Source organism: Callospermophilus lateralis, chromosome 1 (assembly GCF_048772815.1).
Source record: "Callospermophilus lateralis isolate mCalLat2 chromosome 1, mCalLat2.hap1, whole genome shotgun sequence".
Classification (NCBI taxonomy): domain Eukaryota; kingdom Metazoa; phylum Chordata; class Mammalia; order Rodentia; family Sciuridae; genus Callospermophilus; species Callospermophilus lateralis.
In genome coordinates, this window is record NC_135305.1 from 212,612,444 (window position 1) to 212,637,907 (window position 25,464).

Consider the following 25,464-nt stretch of genomic DNA (forward strand, 5'->3'; position numbering starts at 1 on the left):
GTTGCAGCACTATTCACAATAGCCAAGCTCTGGAGTCAACTGAGGTGTCCATCCATCCACAGGAGAGTGAATAAGCAGAAAACCCACCTACAGGGGGATGCTTTTCAGCCTTAAAAAGGGAGGAAACTCTGTCAATCACAACAACACAGGTGAACCTGGAGGACATATGTAAAGTGAAATAAGCAAGAAACAGAAGGACAAATACCACACAGTGTCACCTCCACGTGGGACCTGAGCAGTCAAACTCCTGGAAGGAGAGGGTAGCATGGTGTTTCCCAGGGGTTGGGGCAACAGGAGGGGGTTGGAGAGATGTGCATCCAAGGCACAAAACTTCAGGTAGAATGAGCTAAGTTCAAGAGATCTATTGTTCATATTTATTTATTTTTGGTACCAGGGGTTGAACACTCTACTACTGAGCCACATCCCCAGCCCTTTTAATTTTTACTTTGAGGCAGGGTTTCACCAAACTGCTTAGGGCCTTGCTTGCTAAGTGCCGAGGCTGGCTTTGAACTTAAGATCCTCCTGCCTCAGCCTCCTGAGCTGCTGGATCCCAGGTGTGCACCACTGGCCAATGTTCTATATTCTTGAAAATCACTAAGGGATTAGATTTGAAGTGTTTTTACCACAAAAATCAGCACCTGAGGGCATTGCATATGCTAATCAGCTCCATTTAGCCATCCCAGTGGGCATGCATATTTCAAAATATCCTTCTGTACCTGATCAATATGTACAATATTTTTATTTGTTAATTAAATAAATACAGAAAAAAACCAGGAATATATTCCTGGAGAGGGATGACTGAGATGCCTGTGTAACAGGAATGTGATCAGGGCCACAGAAGTAATATACTGAAATGTGGTTAAAATGATAAGTTTTATGGTATACAGGTTTTATTAAAATTTCTAAAACCCAACCACTGAGCAGCAGCAAGAAGAACTAAAGCGAGGTGCTCAAGCAGGTGAGGTGGCACAGGCTGTAATCCCAGTGACTCAGGAGGCCAGGGATGTGGTTAGTGGTAAGGCCCCAGGGTTAGGTCCCCAGGACCAAAACAAACAAACAACTAGAAAACCAAAAGCCCCAGGTGCCCAGGCCCAGCAGGTCCCACCTGCCTTTCCTCACAGTGGCACAAATGCACCCTCGATCGTCCCCAGGAATCCCCCAGCTCCTGGTGTGGCACTCAGAACTGTGGGTGGACACTGACAGCCTTTCCAAGGTGCCCAGCTTGTCTCCGGGGAGTCTTGCTGTCCCCACCCCTGGAGGAAATTCCCCCTTATCAGAGAGGGCCACAGACAGGAAATGAGGAAGCTTCTGGAAGCAGCTCCCAGATGAGGCCTGGGGTGTTTCCTGGCGTCTCATCTCTCCTGGTCTCTAAACGTGAGGGGAACATGCTCAGGAAGCAGGTCCCCTCTGAGTGCCACAGGGACCCACAGGACAGAGGCCTGAGGTGAATGGCCACACAGCAGCCTCAGAGAACCCAGGACAGGAGTGAGTGATAGCTCATGGCAGATGGCCCTGGGTGTCCCAGAAAGGGCTCAAAGATTCCCGGAGCCCAGAGGATTCCTGGGTCAGGATGAGGCAGGGAGGGCTTCTGGTCTCCTGGACCCATTTTTGCACCTGAGGATGCCCTGCTGGAACCCCTCATTCTGGCTGTGTGGATCAACAGCAGGACGGGCCAGGACAGGGCTGATGCTCCCTAAGGGACCCTGTCCAGCCCCCATGGGGCGATCACAGTCCCCTCCCCTGTTCCCAGCTGGCAGCAATGGCTGCAGAGGTGTGCCATGGGTGGAGGGGACGAGGTGGGGTGGGGTCGCATGGGGACAGCTGGGAATGAGATGCAGCAGCACCCCCAGGGAACCTTCCACCAACTCCCACATTTCCCCACATCCTGGGCTCAGCCTCCCCCCGCAGCTCCCTGGGTTCCCCAGTAATGAGCCACTGAGAGCCCCCACCTCATGGGATCTCTGGGCTCCAGGCTCCTAGGGGCAGATGCAAGGAGGGCTCCAAGAGAGGAAGTGGTTTTGCTGATCCCATGCTGCTCACGGGTGGCCAGTCCAGGCTTTGGACCCAGGGAGCTGATCCCTGCCTCTGACCTTGGCCTTCACACCACCCTCCCTCTCTGTGCTGGTGGGACAGTGGCCTGGAGTGGGCACCACCTGTGTCACCCAGGGCCTTGGCCCCTGTGTGCCACAGGATAGCTCTGTCCCCGTCCTCTGTCCGACACCCCTGGATCTGGACCCAGGGGACAATGCTGAGGTGGACATGGGCTGGAAGCTCCTCATCCCCCCAGACCTAAAGGCAGGTGAGCACAACTCCTGGCGTCCAGGCCCTGTTCAGCTCAGAAGCCATTGCTAACAGCATGTTCTGGGAGCTGGGACCTGCTCAGTGCCTTTGGATCTCTTTCCCCTCCTTATGACTCTCCCCTCTCCCCCTTTCTTCCCCTGGAGCTGGGGACTGACCCAAGGACTCACAACTGTTAGACAAGTGCTCTACCACTGAGCTTCAGCCCAGTCCCAGGACTCCCCTTCTGCAGATGGACACACTGAAGCACAGAGAGGTGAGGTGACTTGACTGAAGTCACACAGTGAACTAAGAGCAAAACTACCTCTGGTTTGGTTTTGATTTCCTGCAGTTTTGGGGAGGGAGCCCAGGGCCCTGCTCATGCCAGGCAAGGCCTCTCCACGGGAGCCGCACCCCAGCCTCTATCTTTGTTTGTAGCTTTAGAAGATAGGGGCTCCTTCCTGTGGTTTTCTTTTTCTTTTCTCTCTCTCTCCCACTTTTCCCTGCTAGGGATGAGGTCCCTCTGTTTCCCAGGCTGGGTTGGACTCCTGGGCTCTAGTGATCCTCCTGCCCCAGCCTCCCAACTAACTGAGATCACAGGCACAGGCCACTGGTGCCTGGCATTTTTTTTTTTAAAACAGAAAACAACAATGATGTTGTGTCATCTCACATGTCCACAGGGTTTCCTGATAAGCATCCTGGTCATCGTCACATGCAGAGCTATCAGAATGGGGCCAAGCAGCTGGTCCCAGAGTGCCCTGACCCTCCGGCGCCTCTCACACTGGTGACGGGTGCACACACAGTTGCCACATCTCACAGTCCAGGCGCTAAGAATATAACTGGGTGTTGTCCCCAGATCAGGTTTGTTGCCCTGAACTGCATGGGGCAGGGTGGGCCTTACCTTGATATGTGTTCTCACTCGCATTACTGAATGTTTTTGCCCCAGAAACAAACTCAAATCCTGGGAAGCACGTGCAGTAGTAGCTCCCCTGCACATTGTGGCAGTCAGCAAAATATCCAAAGGACACTTTCTGAGGCAACAAACATTCGTTGATATCTGCAACATAATAGGGTCACCTCCCAAAGGTGTGTGGTCTCTTAGGGAAGAGACTCCTGTCCCCTACCTGACCCTCCAGCATGGGGTCTAATGTTGAGTTAGTATCTTTTGGGCAGAATCCTGGGATGCACTGCTGAGGCTATGCTGGGGCAAGCCATTCCTGAAGTCCACACAGTCTGATCTGCTCAACACAGTCCTCTGACTAACACCCCCAGTTTAGACAATTGTACAAAGGGGGCAATTGGACAATTGGACATTGTCCCCAGGGGACAATGCCAAGGTAGTGTGTGGGCTACAAGTTCAGTGTCATCCTCCCCAGACCTAAGGGCAGGCTGAGACCAACTCCTGGGACCCAGGTCCTTTCTTTGCAGGAAGGGATGCAATTCCCTCGTCTCTCTGCCATCTTACTCTTCCCTTTCTCTTTTCTGTCTTTGAAGATGACCTTGATATCAAAGGCTCAGCCTTGACCATTACCCATGACCCCACTGGCACTGGGCACCCGCAGTCTCTGATGTGCCTCTGCCCCTCCCCCATCCTCTTTACCATCACAGATCTCCAGGGGGTCAGTGAAGATCTCTGTGGATGAAGAGGCAAACCCCGGCTTGCAGCGACAGGCGGTGGCGTTGACACATTCCGAGTTGAGAGGGCACCGGGGGTTACAGGCTGTGGGGGCACAGAGGGTTAAGAGGCTGGGAGGGGGCAATGGGGTCACTAGAGGAGGGTCCCAGGAAGTTGGGAGCTGCCCTGAGCCTCCCTGCCCAGGCCTCTCCTGCCTGGGCTGCGGGTGCAGGGCCCCTCCCAGGCTCTGGCTGTGGACACGCTGCTCCCCACACACTCACCCTGAGAGCCCTGGGCTCCAGCTCTGGAGAGACTCAGCAGGACACACAGCAGCCCTGAGACACAGAGAGGGCGGGTCAGTGGGCCCAGAAGAAAGAGGAGGCCGGAGGTGATGCACTGCAGGGCAGGGGCTGAGGACCCTCCTGGGCTTGGACCTGGTCTACTCCTCAGAGGGAGCCCAGGTGGTGCCTCCCAGAGGGTCTGGGTGATGGGAAGGGGGCTGAGCCTGGCAAGCTCTGGGCTCCAGCCGTGGCTCTCCTGGCCTGTGGGTGGGGGACTGGAGCCTGGTGGCCCTGGTTCCGATCCTGGAGCACAGGCAGGCTGCCTCACTGCCTGCCTCAGTTTCCCTTTCTGTGGAGTGGGGACAAGATGACACCCATGTCCTAGAATCACGTGGGAACAAACCCCAGTGTGTCAGGGTGTTTACCACCATTCCTGGCCTTTAGGTAGGAAGGGAGGGTCACGGCCATCTGTTCTCTCAGGTCCCCTGCCTGGTCTCTCAGGTGCTCTGGCCCTGTCCCCTTCCTGGGACACACAACACACTAGCCACCTGGCCTGCAGCTGTGGCTGGAGCACCTGAGAGCCACATCTGCCACCACCACTGTCAGCCCCACAGCCTGTCCTGGGACCCCATGGTGCCCTATTACCCCCCCACAGGAAGGTGCTGTGGGCAGGTGCTGGGCTCAGGCTGGGGGCCTCCTCCTGCTGTTCCTGCCACTCAGCAGCTTCCCCCTCCCAGGGCACATCCTGGGGACCCTCCTCAAGTCAATGGAGCCTTAGGTACATGAGCCTCTTGCTGTTCAACAGAGAGACAGGCAAGGAGTCAAAGAGAGTCTGGTTCTCAATCCCTAAAACAAAGTCTAGGGGTATTGGTGGTTCCTTCTTGGTCAATTTATCTAATGCGCTGCCTGGACAGCTGGTCAGGCTCTAAACATTGCCGTGAGGCCTTCATCAGAGGAGACCCCATTGAATGTGAAGATGCAAGGAAAGCAGGATCCCCTCTCCTGTGTGGGCTCATCTAACCCATGGAGGCCCTAAGAGACCAAGACTGGCCCCCTGAGGAAGACGGAGTTCTGGCCCAGACTGCTTCTGGACCTGAGATGGAACATCAGCTCCTCCCTGGTCTCCATCCTGCCCCCTCTTTCCTGGTCTCCATCCTGCCCCCTCCTCCCTGGTCTCCATCCTGCCCCCTCCTCCCTGGTCTCCATCCTGCCCCCTCTTTCCTGGTCTGGATCTTGTCATTGCTTCCCTGGTTTCCATCTTGCCACCTCTTCCTTGCTTCTCCATCATGCCACTTTTTCTCTGGGTTTCCATTCTGCCACCTCTTCCCTGGGTCCCCATCCTGCCACCTATTTCCTGGTTTATCTACTGCCACCTCTTTTTTGGTCTCCACCCCGCCAACTCTTCCCTCGCCTGGATCCTGTCATGTCTTCCCTGGGTCTACATCCTGCCCTCTCTTCCCTGGTCTGGCACCTGCCACCTTATTCTGGATCCTTATCCTGCCAACTCTGCCTTGGGTCTCCATCCTGCCACCTCTTCCCTGGTCTCCATCCTGCCACCTCCTCCCTGGTCTCCATCTTGCCACCTCCTCCTTGGTCTCCATCCTGCCACCTCTTCCTTGGTCTCCATCCTGCCACCTCTTCCCTGATCTAAATCCTGTCAGTTCTTTCCTGGTCTCCATCTTGACGTCTCTGCCTTGAGTCTTCATCTTGCCATATCTTCCCTGGGTCTCTTTCTCCATCCTACCACCTCTTCCCTGTTTTCCATTCTGTTACCTCTTCTCTGGGACTTCATTCTGCCACCTGTTCCTCTTCTCTGGGTCTCCATCCTGCCACTTCTTCCCTGTCTCCATCTTGTCACCTCTTCGTTGGTCTGGATCCTACCACCTCTTTCTTGGGTCTCCATTCTTCCACCTCTTCCCTGGTCTGGATTCTTTCACGTTTGCCCTAGGTCTCCAGTCTGCTGCCTCTTCCTCATATCTGTGTCTTCTCTGGACTCTATTTTGCTACCTCTTCCCTGGTCTCCATCCTGCTACCTCTTCCCCGTGTCTCCATCCTGACCCCTATTCCTTAGATCTTCATCCTGCCATCTCTTTTCTTGTTTCCACCCTGCCACCTTTTCTCTGGTCTGTATACTGGCACCACTTCCCTAGTCTCCATCCTACCACCTCTTTTCTGGGTCTCCATCCTGCCACCTCTTTCCTGGTCCATCCTGTCATCTTATTTTGAATCTCCATCCTTCCACCTCTTTTCTGGGATTACATTTTGCTATCTCTTCCCTGGTTTCCATCCTTCCTCCTCTTCCCTGGTCTTCATCTTGCCACCTCTTCCCTGGGTCTCCATCATTCAACCCCTTTTCGTGGTCTCCATTTTGCCAACTCTTCCTAGTCTGGATTCTGTACCTCTTTCCTAGTCTCCATTCTTCGACCTCTTCCCAGGTCTCCCTCCTGCCACATACCCAGTATAGTCTGGACTTCTCAGCCTGTAGAACTGCATGAGAATATCCTTATAACAATCATCCTTCCCTCTTTCTGAATAGTGCCCTATTGGTCTTATTCATCTGGAGAACCCTGATACACGTGGGGAGTATAATGACAAATCCCTGCTAAGTCCCAAAGTTTTCACTAAGAGTAACTTTGTAGGAATAAATTTGTCCTTTGAGAACTTAATTTTTTTAAAAAGAGCTGATAGCTTTTAAAAATACCCTTCCTGCTCTCCTTTACAGGGACAGTGAGAAAACCAGTCAAAAATGAAGCAAAGGACTTGCTGGTGGCTCCTAGCTCCCTTTCTTGCCTGTCACATGTCACGATTCCACTTACCTTGGAGCAGTCTTAGACATCCACTCCTCATGGTGCCAAGACCAGCCAGCCCAGTGACCGAGGGCATTTGGTTCTGGTTGGAGTTCAGAATGCTTCCTGTTTAAATATGACTCGTGACGAAGTTGACCACAGAGAGGAAATCACAGTCTGGATGCTTTCTTCCTCCGATCAGTTCCCTGGTGAATTTCTCAGAACTCAGAGGTTTGTTTCCAAATATTTGCTTAGTTTGGGTAATAATCATGCTGAAGATCTCCTTGGGGGTGACTCACATCTTCTGAGACAGGAAGGTAGGACACTGTATATTAGATGCCTCAAGCAGGAAGGATCATTCTCCTGGTCTTCTTGCCCCATAAGGACCTTGGTTCAGAATGAATAGACTTATCTATTTATTACCTATCCCTAGACTTACTTGTGTAACTTACATGAAAACAAGGCTCATGATTAAATATAGAATTCAGGGCTTCAGTAGATGGCACAGGAGAAGTCAAACAACCCAACACGTGACTCTCCTCTGGGGCAGGGAGAAGGTGAGTCTGTATAAGTTTGTGTCTTACTGTTTCCTTTCCACCAAAAGCACTGAGTCCTCAACCAGAGACAAGACTTGGAATTCCCAAAACTCACACCTGGAAAGTCTAAGAAGGCAGTTCCTGCAGAGCCACCTGGTCCCCATACTACTATTGTTTGTTACAAATTTTAGTATTGTGTTTTCTGTATTTATGATGCATAATCACATTGAAAGAAAAATGGGTAATTGCTGTGAAAAATTAAGCTATTATTTCAAATACCTGGTAGACATCTTATTCTTTGCAGTCTTTATTGTTAAGTGTACTAGTGTGCCGTGGGGAATATAATGACAAATCCCTACACTGAAAGTTTGAATGTCCCCATCCCCAGGTTACACCAAATTCTATATTGCTTCCTGGCCCAATTTGAGTTTGCTAGGCAGAAGTCTCATCTATTATGAATATGATGTGTATTCTCCCTTATAATCCCTAAGCCAACTCTTGTTATAATGAAATAATATTAATAATTATATGTACTATTGAAAAGAAACTCATGTTACCAATGGGGGCTATTATGTTTAAAATCATTGCTCCTAAACACAGGCTCATCACCTTGCACTTATAAAAATATACAATATTATACTGTAAGTATTAACTTGATAATACAATATGGATTATATTTCAACTTGCCTTTCCCATTCAACTTCGTGTATTGAAGGGTTTTTAAATTAATTTTTATTTGTTTTAATTAGGTATACATGACAGTAGAATGCATTGATGCCCTATGGTGGGGGGACAATAATGAAGATCTTTTTAAATATCTGTGTAAGAGCTATATCATGCAAGGTGTATCCTGTTTTTAAAATTTATACCAATATATCCTATTCATTTTGCTATTCTTTATTGATGGTTGCTTGTATGTAGTGAAATTTTTCACTCTTGCAAATATACTGCAGTAAACCTTATAAATAGCTTTCTGTGAACATGGGATTGTTTAATGTGACATAGATTAAAAGAGGTGTGATTGCTGGGCCTTAGGTATATCCAGATTAAATTTTCATAACTGGTACCAAATTGTTGAATAAAATGTCTATGTAAGTTTACTGTAGTATCTACCATATAGGAATATCCATTTCACCCCTGGTCTAACAACTGTTGAATATAATCAATTTGGTAGATTTTTCCTAAACTAATGCTTGACATTTTAGCTCTTTTTAAAAAATTAATTTCAGTTTTCTTGATTGCTGTGTATTTATTTGCCATTCATTTTTCTTTTTCAGTTAAGAACATATAAATTTCTCTTTGTCTCAGTGGCTCAGGAGGCTGAGGCAGGAGGATTATAAATATAAAGCCAGCCTCAGCAACTCAGCACTAAATATGTGCTATGAACATTGGTGTACAAGCATCTATTTGAGACCCAATTTTCTATTCTTTGGGGTGCACACAGATGGGGTGGAGTTGCTGTGTGATATGATAATTCTATGTTTAACTTTCTGAGGAACTGCCAAACTATTTTCCACACTGGCTGGACCATTTTCCATTCCTATCCTCACCAATATTTTTATTTTCTTTTAAAAATGATACTTTTTATATTACTTATTGATACCTATGGTCAATAATATGTAATGATCATTTTAGGGTAATTGTCACATGCATCACTTTAAACATATATCATTTCTTTGTGCTGAGATTATCCAAAATATTCTAGATTTTAAAAAATTACATTCTGATTAGCTTTAGTGACTCTAGAATGCAACAGAACACCAGTACTCATTCCTCCTATCTGTGACTTTGTGCCTGTTGACGACCTCTACTACCCTTCCTCTTCCCTGTCCGGCCCTGGTAACCATTGGTCTCCTCTCTCTCCCCAGACACCAGCAGTTCTGGGTTCCACCTCATGGGGATTCTGCAGTCTTTGCCTCTCTATGTTCATTCTGGGGTGTGAAGTGCATCTCACTGTGGTTTTGCATCAAGTTCAAATTTTGGTCTCCATTAGTAAAGTTTGGTTGGGAGACAGTCACACCTGCTCCTTTGGTATATATGGTGACTGCCACCCTCATGGAAGAGATGAATCACTGTGAGAGACCATGTGGCCTGTGAAGCCCAAGACATTGACTATCTGCCCCTTCTCAGAAATTTGCTGGGCCCCCCATTCAAGCAAGTTGGCAAGGTGAGAACCATGTTAGTGAGTGTGTGTGTGTGTGTGTGTGTGTGTGTGTGTGTGTGTGTTTGCATGAGCTTCTCTAGGTCAGAGCTGCTGGGTAAGTGGGGGATGTGATGGACAGAAGGACAATCCCCTACAGGTATTCAAGCTCTCATCTTTGCAAACTGTGACTACTTTACCCCACCTTTTATATCCAAATGTGAATATTGTCTTTAAAATGAGAACAAATACCAAAGAAAGAAACTGGCAGTTTATTACAATTACCCTTAACTCTGTTCTCTTTAGTTATTGCAAGAGCTAGCTATTGCTGTAGAACAAGCAGTCCTCAATGCAAATGGTTTAATAAGGTTTTTTTATTACCTAATGGGACTACCTATTGGGGTTTTCTGAGTCTGACTCAGGAAAAGAACAGTCATGTTCCTAGGAGAGCCTGTGGCCAGAAATCCCATGAAGGGCAGGAATCAAGCCCCCTTGTGAGCCATCCTTTGATCTTGAGGACTGAAGTCATTCTGAGCCTGAAGACACACATAATGGAGGATATGGGTATTGCTCATTTACTACCCTGCTCTTGCTGTGGCAAAATTCAGAAAGGGGAGGAAGATTTTACTTAGAACAATGGAAGGATTAATATTTCCAGGCAGCACTGAACATTTTCAAGCAGAAACACATCACTGACTCAATAGTGCAACGTAGAAAATACCGACCAACCTCAACGATCAAACCCCTGACACACGAACACCAACCTTCCACACCTTGGTGATTGTATTTGCCAGATGAAAAGATATATTTTACATAGCAATACAATGTGTAATGTAGAGGTTTGTCTCATCATATTTAATGTCCTCTCTGTTTCTGAGACCAAATTAACCAAACTTTCCTTTTAAGTTTTATTTCTATCTAGACTTCAAGTGGAGACAAGTATTTGAAAATAAACTTTGTCAGTGATTATGGTAGAGACTGTGGACACCAAGCTGGGCAAGAGAAAAGAATCCCAATGGTGAGAAGAAATGCCAGTGTGCAGCCATGAAGCTCACTGGTTTGTTAGAATCTGCCTCATCAGGAAGAGCAGCTGAGATGGGGACACGTGGAGGCATGAGGGACCCACAAGGGCAAAACCATGCTGTGGGATTCCCTCCAGTACAGGATTATTACACAGGCCATCTTAACTGTCAAATGCATTCCCCCCACAGGAGTACCATGCACGACTGTGTGTTTTAGTATCAATAAAAGAAAAATTATTCCATATGATCCATCATGGGAGAAGAAATGGTTTTCAGAAACGCATGTCATCCCATGAGATGAAACTGAATTTCCAATATCTCTAATCCAGGATTGAAAATAAGTTTGTAGGGCTGGGGATGTGGCTCAAGCGGTAGCGCACTTGCCTGGCATTCGTGTGGCCCTGGGTTTGATCCTCAGCACCACATACAAATAAAGATGTTGTGTCTGCTGAAAACTTTAAAATAAATATTAAAAAATTATCTCTCTCTCTCTTAAAAATAAAGAAAACAAAATAAGTTTGAGGAAGTATGCAAGTGGTTAAGAGGAACACTGTTCATATCTCAGAAGGAACAGAAAGCATATCAGGGTGTGCTTTATAACTTTTGTAGAGAAGTTGAGATCAAAGGAAGAGAAACTCCAGAAAATGAACAGAAGGAACAGTTGTACTTCTAAAATCAGATGAAAAAAATTGTAATATTTTTCCCTGAGGCTTTGAGCTCTGTGATCTAAAAAAAATCTTTCAGACCCAGCAACATGGACCCTTTTATAGTTTTATCTTGAACTTTTTTTTCAGAGCTCTCTTGATGTCTCTATCCCTCAGACTGTAGATGAAGGGGTTCAACATCGGGGTGACCACTGTGTACATTACTGAGGCTGTGGAAGTACAGCATTGATTTTGGGTCACAGCAGAACTAAAGTCCACCCCCAGGAGGATACTATAAAATAAGGAGTGAGAAGAGGTGAGATGCACCTGTGGAGAATACTTTGTATTTTACCTGCACTGGTAAGATTGCACTCATGGAAGACACTATTCTGGAGTAATAGTAACGGATACCCATGAGGGAACCTCCATCCAGTAGCAAAGGTGCAAAATATTTCACTGTTTCATTAAGAAAAGTGTCAGAGCAGGCAAGTAGGACCAGTTGATTCAGTTCACAAAGTGTGGGATTTCCAGGTCTGTGCAGAAGGACAGCCTCAATGCCATTACAGTTTCTAGTAAGGAATTCAGGACATTTGTGACCCAGCATGCCAGCACCAGCACACCAGTGATCCTGTGGTTCACGATGACAATGCAGTGTAGGGGGTGGCAGATGGCCACATACCCGTCATAGGCCATCACGCCCAGGAGGAAGTCGTCCAACCCTACAAATAATATATAAAGGTAAATTTGTATGAAGCAGTCTTCATGTGTTATGGCCTTGCTCTGTGTCTGGATGTTCACCAGCATCTTTGGGACGGTGGTGGAGGTGAAGCAGATGTCCACAAAGGACAGGTTGGAGAGGAAGAAGTACATTGAAATAAAACAAAACTAAAATAAAACTTCCATCAAAAGAACTAATATAGACCTCAGCTGTGTATCCATCTGATCCTGGGCTTTTCTTGGTTGGTAGGCTTCTCATGGCGTCTTCTAGTTCATTGCTTAAAAGTGATCCGGTCTAACTTGTATATATCATCCTGATTGAGTTTGGGCAAATCCTATGACTCTAGAAATTTGTTGATGGCTTCAATATTTTTCATTTTATTGGAATACAAATTTTCAAAATAATTTCTAATTATCTTCTGTATTTCTGTAGTGTCCATTCTGATATTTCCTTTTTCATCGTGGATGTTAGTAGTTTGACTTTTCTCTCTCCTCTCTTCATTAGCATGGTTTATCAATTTTATTTATTTTTTCAAAGAAACAACTTTTTGTTTTGTCAATTTTTTTCAGTTTTTTCTTTTGTTTCAATTTCATTGATTTCAGCTCTGATTTTAGTTATTTCCTGTCTTCTACTGCTTTTGGTGTTGATTTGTTCTTTTTCTAGAACTTTGAGATGTAATGTTAGTTCACTTATTTGTTTACTTTTTTCTTGTAAGGAATGAACTCCTTAAAAAAAGTAGCAGGATATAAAATCAACACCCACAAATCAAAGGCATTTCTGTACATCAGTGACAAATTTTCTGAAAGAGAAATGAGAAAAATGACCCTATTTACAACAGCCTCAAAAAAAAAAAAAACCCTTGGGAATCAACTAAATGAAAGAGGTGAAAGACCTCTACAATGAAAACTACATAATGCTAAAGAAAGGAATTAAAGAAGACCTTAGAAGATGGAAAGATCTACCTATCTCTTGGTTAGGCAGAAATAATATTGTCAAAGTGATCATTTTTCCAAAAGCCCTATACAGATTTCATGCAATTCAAATAAAAATACCATTGGCATTCCTCATAGAAACAGAAAAAGCAGTCATGAAATTCATCTGGAAAAATAAGAGACCCAGAATAGCTGAAGCAATCTTTAGCAGGAAGAGTGAAGCAGGTGGCATCACTATACCAGACTTGAAACTATACTACAGAGCAATAGTAAAAAAATGGCATGGTATTGACACCAAAATAAACTTGTAGACCAATAGACTTGTAGACTTGTACAGAATAGAGGACACAGAGACAACCCCACATAAATACAGTCATCTCATATTAGACAAAGGTGCCGAAACATATGTTGGAGAAAAGAGAGCCTCTTCAACAAATGGTGCTGGGAAAACTGGAAATCAATATGCAGCAAAATGAAATTTAAGGCCCTATTAAGGCCCTATCTCTCACCATGCACAAAATTCAAAGTGGATCAAGGACCTAGGAATTAAACCAGAGACTCTGTGCCTAATAGAAGAAAAAGTAGGTCCAAATCTTCATGATGTTGGATTAGGGCTAGGGCCCGACTTCCTTAATAAGACTCCAATAGCACAAGAATTAAATAAATGGGGTGGATTAAAAAGTTAAACAAAAAAGTTCTTCTCAGCAAAAGAAACAATCAATAAGGAGGATAGAGAGCCTACAGAATGGAGAAAATTTTTACCACACACATATCAGAGTACTAATCTCTTGGATATAGAAAGTACTCAAAAATCTTAACACCCAATAAACAAATAACCCAATCAATAAATGGGCCAAGGAACTGAACCGACACTTCTCAGAAGATGATATACAACCAATCAACAAATATACAAATATATGAAAAATGTTCAATATCTTTAGCAATTAGAGAAATACAAATCAAAACTACTCAAAGATTTCATCTCACTCCAGTCAGAATGGCAACTATTAAGAATACATACAACAATAAGTGTTGGTGAGGATGTGGGGAAAAAGGCACACTCATACATTGCTGGTGGGACTGCAAATTCGAGCAGCCAATAAGGGAAACTTGGAATGGAACCACCATTTGATCCAGCTATCTCACTCCTTGGTCTATACCCAAAGGACTTAAAAACAGCATACTACAGGGACACAGCCACATCAATGTTTACAGCAGCACAATTCACAATAGCTAAACTGTGGAGCCAAACTAGATGCCCCTCAGCAGATGAATGAATAAAGAAACTGTGATACACACACACACACACACACACACACACACACACACACACATACACACAATGGAATATTACTCTTCATTAAAAGAGAATAAAATGGCATTTGCAGGTAAATGGATGGAGTTGGAGAATATAATGCTAAGTGAAGCTAGCTAATCCCCAAAAAACAAATGCTAAATGTTTTATCTCCTATGTGGATGCTGACCCATAATAGTGATGGGGCAGTGAGCATGGGAGGAATGGAGAAACTCTAGATAGGGCAAAGGGTAGGGTAAGGAAGGGAGGGTCATGAGGGTAGGAAAGATGGTGGAATGAGATGGACATCATTGCCCTAAGTACATATATGAAGACATAAATGTGTACAACCAGAGACATGAAAAATTGTGCTCTACATGTGTACTATGGATTGAAATGCATTCTGCTGTCATGTATAACTAATTAGAATAAATAAATTTAAATAATAACTAAAATAACCATCGCCATGAGTCTCTAGTGCAAGATTGATGAATACCTGCAAATAAAATAATTAAAAAAATCCTTTTTTAAGGAGCATTGAAAGTAGTGGTATTCCAACTTCTAATTTCAGCCTGTAAAAACATAAGTGGATCCAAATGTGCTTAGGACACTGGATATAGCAGTGGGAGCGATGGAGTGAGTAACCACCATGGTTTGAGCACCACCAACGCTCCCTTCATGAGTTCCCACCACACACGTGGGCCAGGAGTGCTACCTGCACCTTCCCACCTATTCCCAGCTGTAAACCTGTGAGGCCAGGTGCCTATTCCAACTGTGCAGAGAGGCCATCTCTGTAGAGGTAATGAAACTCCTGTGTATGAAACAGGGGCTTCTGAGTAAGACACAGTCTATTTTTACTTGAATGTAACAGAATATGTTCCACAAGAGGGGAAAGGGTGTTGCTACTCATAAAAATAGAACCACCCCACGGAATAAGGGAATAATAAGGAAAAACAGATAAGAAAATAGAAGAAAATGGTAAAAAAAAAGGAACTTGATTATCACAGATCATGCAGAGGAAGATTAAATATAAAAAGCAGTGGTGGGGTGGGTCAGCAACATGACCAACTCTTAGATTTTGCTACATGAAATTCATAAACTCACATGTTCCCATTCTAAATTTCAAGACATATTTAGAGAGCTCAACGGCAAGCAGCAATCTTAGTGAAAACAACTTCCAGTTCTTTGAATGCAGAATATAAAGATGCCGAATTCCCACAAAAACAAAGCATTTGCAATTGCAAATCGAAAGAAAAAGGCTAACAAGATAAAAAATGTACTTACCCTGTGCAGTAAGGAAAGAAATTCAAAATAAAACCCTTTAATTTTCTCTTTTGACCCATCAAATAAAAACTATTTCACTCAAGTGACCACCCAGCACGAGAGAGGATGCCTTGGGATGTGTGTCCCCTGAAGGAAGGTGGCAAGGCAGTATTTGTAAACAGCCCATTAGTCTCCCCTTTGTAATGAATATGGAAATAGCTTGAATACACTCCAGGCTGAAATTAAAGAAAGAAACGCCCTCACCTCACTGCACAACCCGCCACCCCTGAGACTCATTTTGCCCAACCTGCTACTGGGGAGCTCCCTGGATATGTTCTCATTTTATGGAAAATACTTGATACACTTTCCCAGTCTTGTCCAATGGGACTCTGATCCCATTATATGTTGTCAGCAATGATCTAAGCACTGCAGAGTCTGAGAGTCGCTTCTCTTTTTAACATGTTAACCAGTGGCAGATGAGTGAGTCAGCACTCAGCTCTCTCAGCTCTGGGCTTGGTGGGTTGATGTTGTCAGCTTCTGTTCTTGCTGAACGTTTCCTGCAGGACCTACCAGGTCTGAGACTCACATGGATGGGGTCTCTGAGAAGGTCTTCCTGTGGAAGTCTGGAGTTTGCCTAGCTGATGGTGGAGACTGAAGCTTTGTCCCCTGACAAGGCAGCAGGAGAGGGAAGTCCAGGCCCCTGGGCAGACTTAGGACTCCAGAACAAGCCACCACGTCCTGCTCAGCCTGCGATTGCCTGCTCTGAGGGACAACATCAGGGCATCTACACGTAGCTCCCTGTCTCTGCTCATTAGGTTCAGTCCTCTCCTAACTCCTTCCCCTGAGCACTTGACTTCCCTGGGGGACAATGTTGTGAGCAGCAAGGAAAATGTTCCTGCTCCTTCTATGTTCCCAGGAGACCAGAGCAATTAGGTGAAACTAGGCTTTGCTTTTCTTTGTTCACAAAATCCTCCACGTTCCAGAAGTCCAAACTTCTTAGCATTTGTGCCCAACCCTCAAAACTTCTGAGCTACTTGGCTTTGCTAGATTCTGTGGATCTCCCAAGCACGGTCTTGTAGAGGGGCACATTTCCCATTATCTTTAGGAAATTGCTATTTCCTCTTCATCAAGGGACAGAACTGTCTTCATTTGTTAAAGTCATGGGAATTTGCCAGAACCCTTGGATTCATGATGCTTTTTACAAAGCACTTGTGAGTTTCATGCTTGGATATCAAGTATAAAATGGTCACTTATGCCTTAATTTATAAAACATTAGGTAATTATTAGAGATATATTTAGAGATATTCTTGAGTGTGTGTAGCATAGATTGAAGTTAAAATCTTACAAGGATTGCTTCTTTTCATTTTTACAGATGTACGAGGATTAATTTTTTTTTACATCTGTATAAATGAGGCTGAGAGGCTAAGAGATCTGCCTCTAATTATGAACTGAGTAAGAAGGAGCTTTCCTCCTGGCATTCCAGTTCTCTTGCTTCAGGGCACTGGTCTTCTACCAGGCATGATGATGGAGATGGGTGGCTATGGTTGAGGAAGTTTGGGGTTGTTACAACTTGGGATTTTTACCGTGCCTAGCAGGTTGAGGCCAAGGATGCTCCTCAGTGGCCAGCAAAGCACAGGACCCCTCACACCAAGGTGTTGTTTAGCTCAAATGTCAATGGTCAGGAGTTTGAGAAACACTTTTCTGATCAGAATCTTTCCAACTTCAGTGTGAATATGAGTCACTTGGGGATCTGGTTGAAATGCAGGTTGTGATTTGGCACGTTGGTGAGGTGAGATTGTGTTTGTCTAAGAGCTCCCAGTTGGCATTGAGGCTGCCAGTTGGTGGTGGATAACTCTTCTTAAATACACAGGAAAATTGTGTTTATGGCCTACAGCAGAACATTTTCAAGAACACATGCATTGTGCAATGACTGAATCCAGCTAATTTTCAGGTGCATCACTTCACATAATTGTTATATTTTGTGGTGAGACACTCAATATCCACTCAGTGTTGTTAAAGATTCTGTAGCTAACTAGAGTCACCAAGTTGTAGAACTCTGAACTCTTCCTCCTGTCTGGCTGAACCTCAGATCCTTTGACCAACTTCTCTCCCCTCAACCCCATAAAACATATCAGTCCCTGGTGACCACCATTTCACTCTTTTTATTTCCATAAAATCAGTGTTTTTAGATTCTACATGTGTGATTCCATATGTGGCATTTGTCTTGCTGTCTCCCTAATTTCACTTATTTAGGGACTTCCATTCCCATCTGTGTTGTCACAATTGACAGGATTTCTTCCATTTTTATGGTTGAACCATACTCCCCTGAGTATACATATGGTGTTTTCTTTATCCATCCATGGACAGACACCTAAGTGGATTCCGCTCTGCCTACTCTGGTAAATGCTGAAGTGATATGGAAGTACAGAAGTCTCTGAGATGCCACCTTCATTTTCTTGGATGACCATTTCCAGTGGTGGGACTGCAGGGTCACATGGTGGTTCCATTAATTAGCACTGAGGCTGTGGTCCAGTGTTACAGTCAAGTGCAGGCATTCCAAGGCCTTCTCCACCATGAAGGCCTCCATTACCTCAGTTCTGATTTTAGGTGGTCAGAGGCTGGACTCTCTCGCTTGGCTTCTGTCTAAATAAGTTGACACTAGCCTCTTGAAGGCTTCCCTTGTGACAGGAAATCAAACTTACAAACATAGCCTCCTTATAGACATACTTGGTAGATTCCCCCTTCTTTAGTTTCTGTGTGAACTAAGGTTAAAGCTCACAGGAAATGACCTGCCCAGAGCAGATGCTCCACAGACAGCTGCCATTGTGACCATTACCTTGTCCTCATTGGCTCAGGTCACTGTGACATCACAAGGGTTTCCTGGCAACCCTTGTGATGAGTCCAGCATTGAATGGCTGCTGGAAGATAGTGATGGTGGTGGTGGAGAGGATGTCCTCCCAGGACCCATTCAGGCAGCTCAGAGCCTGAGTCCACCTCCCTGTGCTGTGCTGGACTCATGGACACCGTCACTGATCCACTCAAGATGGCTCCAACTAGGCACAGTAAGGATTTTCAGACTCTTTTCAGTTGTTTTACTATGTTCCACTCTTGGGAAAATCTATAAAATTGATATTTCTTGGTGCATCAAATTACTTTGCTTCTCACCTTCCTGGTGCAAATTCATAGAATATAATTCATAAACTTTTTTGGTGCCACTGGAACAATAAACTATTTTTTTTTCTCTGATTCTGCCACATGGAGACCTTGTTGTATATTTTACAGTTAGTCATTACTTTCACATTTTCTGCAGAAGGACTGTCCAGCCCTACCAACTACTTTGGGTCTTAACTGTTATCTGAAGCCAGGGATGTCACTCATCACTCCTCAGTGCACAGGAGGCCACACCACAGGGTTCCCTCGCACAGAAGTCAACATGGGGAGGTGAGAAACATCCTTTGTAGACCAGAACTTTTCCAAAGTCAATGCAAATATGAATCACTTGGGGATTTGTTTGAATGTAGATTATGATCAGGGAGGTCAGGGTGGCCCAGAGACTGTGCATTTGAAACTAATACCCAGTTGATCTTGAGGCTCCCAGACTTGATTGGTGGACTACCTTTTTTAATTGACAGATAAAGTTGCATTCATTTATAGCATAAACCATAATGTTCTGATTGTATGTGAACACTTCAAATATATATGTCTATATGTGCACATTCCTATATACATATCATATATAGATACATATGAATGACTACATATAGCTCATCATCATATACATAACGGATTTTTAATTTGTGGTGAAGAATTACAGCCTTAATATCTAATTAATAAGCTTAATATCTACTCTTGGTACTTTTGAAGATTCAATATATTATTAACTCTATTGACCATGTTGTACAGTAGAGCTCATGAACTTATTCTTCTTTTTCTGATGGAAATATGTATTCTTTGCCCAACATTTTCCCAACTTTCTCTCCCCCAAACCAACTCATCCCTCATATTTGAATCTGGAGTTTGATGAAATTAAAATTTTTACGTTTCATACTGGAGTGAGGTCATGTGGCACTTGTCTTTCTGTGTCTGCTAATTTCTCTTCACATTATGACCTTTAGTTCCATCCATTTTGTAAGAACAGGACTTCATCTATTTTTATGGATGAATCCTGTTCCATTGTGTATATGTGGTGCATTTTCTTTATCCATTCATCTGTTGATGGGTACTTAGGTGGATTCCAGGTCTTGACTATTTTGAATAATGTACCAAATGTAGAAATGGAGATATTTGAGATACTTCATTCTTTTGAATGAATACTGACTCTTATGGTCTAGATATGAGGTGTTTCCCAAAAGCTCATGTGTTAAACAGTACAAGAAAGTTCAGAGGTGAAATAACGTAATCAGTGTACTCATCCACTGATAGAGAATTATTGGGTGGTAACTGGTGGTAGGTAGGATGTAGTTGGAACATTAGGTCAGTGGGGTTGTTCCTTTGGGGTTTATATTTTGTCCATGGTGAGTAGAGCTCTCTCTGACTCCTTATTATTTTCCATCTCCAAACCCTTCTGTGATAATGTTCTGTCTCATCTCAGATTCAGAGCAATGGAGTCAGCCATCTATGTACTGAGACCTCTGAAACCATGAGCCCTAAATCAACTTTCCCGCTCTGTGCTGCTCTTGTCGGGTCTTTTCCTCACAACAATGACAAGGCTGACTAAACAAACAGCAGTGGTGGGATTGTGGGGTCACACGGTGGTTCCATATTTAGCACTGAGGCTGTGGTACAGAGTTAGAGTAAAGTGCAAGCATTCCAAAGCCTTCTCCACCATGAAGGCCTCCACCAACTCAGTTCTGATTTTAGGTTAGATGCTGGACTTTGTAGCTCAGTTTCTGCCTAAACAATTTGACATTTGCCCCTTGAATGTTGCCTCATGACAAATCAAACTTACAGACCTTGGCACATTATGTATAAATGGGGTATATTCTCCCTTCTTCATGGAGGATCTGTGTAAACTAAGCCACAGGATGAAGTTCACAAGGAATGACCTGCCCAGGGTCACCAAATAGTGTTAATTTAAGTTCAGTTTTTACTATATATATCCTTTTAATTTCTTTCGTCTAATTGCTCTGGCCAGTGTTTCAAGGACTAAGTTAAATAGAAGTGGTGAAAGAGGGTATCCCTGTCATGGTCCAGATTTTAGAGCGAATGGCTTCAATTTTTCTCCATTTAGAATGATGTTGGCCTGGGGCTTAGTATAGATAGCCTTTACGATGTTGAGATATATTCCTGTTATCCCTAGTTTTTCTAGTGGTTTGAACATGAAGGGATGCTGTATTTTGTCAAATGCTTTTTCTGTGTCTATTGAGATGATCATATGATTCTTATCTTTGAGTCTATTGATGTGATGAAATACATTTATTGATTTCCTTATGTTAAACCAACCTTGCATCCCTGCGATGAATCCCACGTGATCATGGTGCATGATCTTTTTGATATGTTTTTGTATTCGATTTGCCAGAATTTTATTGAGAATTTTTTGCATCTATGTTCATTAGGATATTGGTTTATTTAAAGTTTTCTTTCTTTGGTGTGTCTTTGCCTGGTTTTGAAATCAGGATGATATTGGCCTCATAGAATGAGTTTGGAAGTGCTGCTTCTTTTTCTATTTACTAAAATAAATGGAATACTATTGGTATTAGTTCTTCTTTAAAGGTTTTGTAGAAATTGGCTATGTAACCGTCTGGTCCTGGGCTTTTCTTGGTTGGTAGGCTTTTGATGGCGTCTTCTATTTCATCACTTGATACTGTATAAATTGTGTATATCTTCCTGAATCAGTCTGGGCAAGTCATATGACTTAAGAAATTCGTCAATGCCTTCACTATCTTCTATTTTATTGGAATATAAGTTTTCAAAGTAATTTCTAATTATCTTCTATATTTCTGTAGTGTCTGTTGTGATATTACATTTTTCATCATATATGCTAGTAATTTGAGTTCTCTTTCTCCTTCTCTTCATAAGCATAGCTAAGGATCTGTCAATTTTATTTATTTTTTCAAAGAACCAACTTTTTGTTTTGTCAATTTTTTTCAATTGTTTCTTTTGTTTTGATTTCATTGATTTCAGCCCTAATTTTCATTATTTCTTGCCTTCTACTGCTTTTGATGCTGACTTGTTCTTCTTTTTCTAGGGCTTTGAGATGTAAAATGAGGTCATTTATTTGTTGACTTTTTCTTCTTTCAAGGAATGAACTCTATGCAATGAACTTTCCTCTTAGATTTACTTTCATAGATTTTGATATGTTGTGTCTATGTTCTCATTTACCTCTAAGAATTTTTTAATCACTTCTTTGATGTCTTCTGCAACCCATTGTTCATTCAGTAGCATATTGTTTAGTCTCCAGGTGTTGTAGTAATTTTTATTTTGTCATTGATTTCCAATTTCATTCCACTATGATCTGATAAAATACATAGTAGTATCTCTACTCTTTTGTATTTGCTAAGGGTTGCTTTGTGGCATAGCATATGGTCTCTTTTAGAGAAGGTTCTATGTGCTGCTGAGAAGAAAGTGTTTTCACTTGATGCAGGTTGAAATATTCTATATATGTCAGTTAAGTCTAAGTTATTGATTGTATTATTGAGTTCTAGACTCTCTTTATTCAACTTTTGTTTCAAAGATATATTCAAAGATATATTTCAAAGAGAGGTGTGTTAAAGTCACCCAAGATTATTGTGTTGTGATCAATTTGACTCTTGAACTTGAGAAGAATTTGTTTGATGAACATAGCTGCACCATTGTTTGGGGCATATATATTTATGATTGTTATGTATTGTTGGTGTATGGTTCCCTTGAGCAGTATGTAATGTCCATCTTTATCCTTTTTGATTAAACTTGGCTTGAAGTCTACTTTATTTGGTATGAGGATGGAAACCCTTGCTTGCTTCTGCAATCCATGTGAGTGGTATGATTTGTCTCAACCTTTCACCTTCAGTCTGTGGATGTGTTTTCCTATCAGATGAGTCTCCTGGAGGCAGCATATTGTTGGGTCTTTTTAAAATCCAATCTGTTAGTCTATGTCTTTTGATTGGTGAGTTTAAGCCATTAACATTCAGGATTTCTATTGAGACATTGTTTATATTTCAAGTCATATTTATTTATTTTTGTTATTTAACTTGACTTGATTTTCTTCTTTGATTAGTTTTTCCTTTAGGGAACTACCTCCCTCTGCTAATTTTTTTTTGTTTGTTTCATCTTCATGGAATATTTTTCCAATGATGTTTTGTTGTGTCAGTTTTCTAGTTATAAATTCTTTTAACCTTTGTTTATCATGGAATGTTTTTATTTCATCTTCAAATCTAAAGCTTAATTTTGCTGGATACACGATTCTTGGTTGGCACCCATTTTCTTTCAGAGCTTGATATTTGTTGTTCCAGGATCTTCTAGCTTTTGGGGACTGTGTTGAAAAATCTTCCATTATCCTAATTGATTTTCCACTATAGATAATCTTATTCCTTTCTCTTGTGGCTTTTAAAATTCTCTTCTCATTCTGTATGTTGGGCATTTTCATTATAATGTGTCTTGGTGTGGATCTGTTGAGATTTTTGTACACTTGGCATCCTGTAGGCCTCTTGAATTTGGATTTCCAATTCATTCTTCATGTATGGAAAATTTTCTGATATTGTTTCATTGAATAGATTGTTCATTCCTTTGGTTTGGACCTCTATGCCTTCCTCTATCCCAATAACTGTTAAATTTGTTCTTTTTATACTAACCCATAATTCTTGAATGTTCTGCTCATGGTTTCTTACCATTATCACTGTGTGCTCTATATTCTTTCAAGATTATATATTTTGTCTTCATTGTCTGATGACCTATCTTCTAAGTGGTCTACTCTGTTGGTGGTGCTTTCATTTGAGCTTTTAATTTGGTTTATTGTTTCTTTAATTTCAAGGATTTCTGTTTGTTTTTTTAGCACCTCTATCTCCCTGTTGAGGTTACCTTTTGCTTCCTGTATTTGTTTATGTAGCTCCTGGTCAAAGTGACCTTTCACTTCCTGGAATTTCTTTCTTATATCTTCCTTGAGCTCACAGAACACTGTAACCATGTACATCCCAAACTCCTTCTCTGTCATTCCTCCTGCTGTGGCTGCCAATGATTCTAATGATGTGGTGTCATCATTTGTTTGTGGTACTTTCTTCCCTTGTCTTTTCATGTTGCTCATGTCTTCCTTTCCAGCTCTGTGGGTCTAGATTGTTATTGTTTTTACCCTATAGGTTTGTAGGGCTCTTGTAGGGCTCCAAGACCTCTCCTTTGTTGGTAAGAACAATGTTAACAGACCCCGATATCAACAATATATCACCTAAGAAACAATTTCTTGTTATTAAAATGTTTACAGTTTAGTCTCGATGTACAGAAATGTTGGATTCAATTATTATCTAAAATATAATCACTAATTTTGTAAAAAGGTTTACACTTTTTGACAGTGGACAATAAACTGGGGGCATGGCTTAGGACGATGTGCTGAGGAGGTAGGATGTGAGGATATAGGGTTAATATATCTTAGGAAGTGGGAAGGAGAAATCTAGTGAAAGAGGGTTAGTAGCAAGAGGATTAGTCACGGACATGGAATGACAGTAGAGTACATAAAACAAACACACATAGGTATTCAGAAAATTACAGATGTTAACACAGTAAAAATTGGAGGGGGAAAAGAAAAATGAAAGAATAAAAAGGAAGAGAAAAAAGGGGCATATACAACACCTCTATATTACATTATTCAGATGACTCAGTCCTCAAAGTCTTATTTCATGCAAAGTTCTATCTTCACATATGTTGGGGATGTGAGGGATGGAGGATGGAGGGGTAGAAGAGAAAAAAATTAAACAATTTATAATGCATATCATTTTTAGATCCTCATCCAGAGCAGCTGGATAGGGGTGCACTAACACCTCAGAGATGCAGTGACTAGGTGAGATCTGCAGGTCTGGCAACACGGGGCCCTGGTGGCTCACTCCCTTCCCACCACCATTTTTTTCCCTCCTAAATGCCTATTGAGCACCTGTTCAAGGCAGGTAGTTCCTGGTCTGGGGCAATTCTATTCTGTTATTGAATTAATATTTCTGCCTCTTCCAAAATTCATGTGTTGAGATCCTGACTCCCAATGGGCCCAATGGACACATCACCTAACCATTCCAAGCCTCATGGGAAAGATAGGTTCTTCCTGTCAGACCAGGAAGAGAACTTCAGCTTGGGGTGTCTTGAGGTTAAATCTCTGGAAGGAAGAAGAGATGAAGTAATAGGATGAATTCTTCTGACTTTAATTCTGTCTCTTGGGAATAGAGAATCTGCTTGAAAAAGAAGCATTCTTGTGTACAGAGCAGTGTCCAGCAGGGGAATTGGTTGTGTGCCCAGTGTTGCCATAATGAGAAACACGCCTAATGAGCAGTCTGAGGAGCTGTATATGTCTCCTCTGCTGCCGTTCCTCAGAATGCTCCACCTTGGACTGACAGGACGTGGCTGTTCTCTTCCTGTCATGGCCAGAGAGCAGCAGCCTCAGGGAGGCCATTCCCCTGCTGTCCCGGGGACAGTGTGGAGAGCATTTGTTGTTCTTGGTGAACTTCCTTTCATGGGTTGTTGGCTTGCAACATTCAGTTTGTCTATTTGAATGTTGATGTGTATGTTTCTGGACGCTGAAAAGATGCCCTTTCTTTATTTTGACCCCTTATAGTTTTGCTGGCCACCGAGGGAGACATGGGCGGGAAATGCCACCAGAATCAAAGCAGCTTCTCCTTCCTTGCAGCATCCTAGGGACCCCTGCCTCCTTAGACGGTTCCTCTCTCTGGTTCCTTTTGCATCCCCTTCCCTTTATTGAGCATATTTCTTGTTTCTTTAAATGCAGAGCAGATAATGACCATACAAAAATGGAACTCTAACACCTGTGATGGGAGACCGAGAGCCTG

At 43.1% G+C, this 25,464-nt stretch overlaps 1 protein-coding gene across 1 annotated transcript in view; it reads right to left on the minus strand.

Moving 5' to 3' along the window:
- LOC143400055 (adhesion G protein-coupled receptor E2-like) overlaps positions 1 to 11,994 on the minus strand; it is a 35,888-nt gene extending 23,894 nt beyond the window's left edge. The window contains exons 1-4 of the mRNA XM_077110239.1: positions 11,922 to 11,994; positions 4,174 to 4,227; positions 3,878 to 3,997; positions 3,179 to 3,334 (exon numbers count right to left, since the gene is read on the minus strand). Coding sequence (XP_076966354.1) covers positions 3,179 to 3,334; positions 3,878 to 3,997; positions 4,174 to 4,227; positions 11,922 to 11,994 — 403 coding nt within the window. The remainder of the gene's footprint in view (positions 1 to 3,178; positions 3,335 to 3,877; positions 3,998 to 4,173; positions 4,228 to 11,921) is intronic.
- Between the last annotated feature and the right edge of the window lie 13,470 nt (positions 11,995 to 25,464).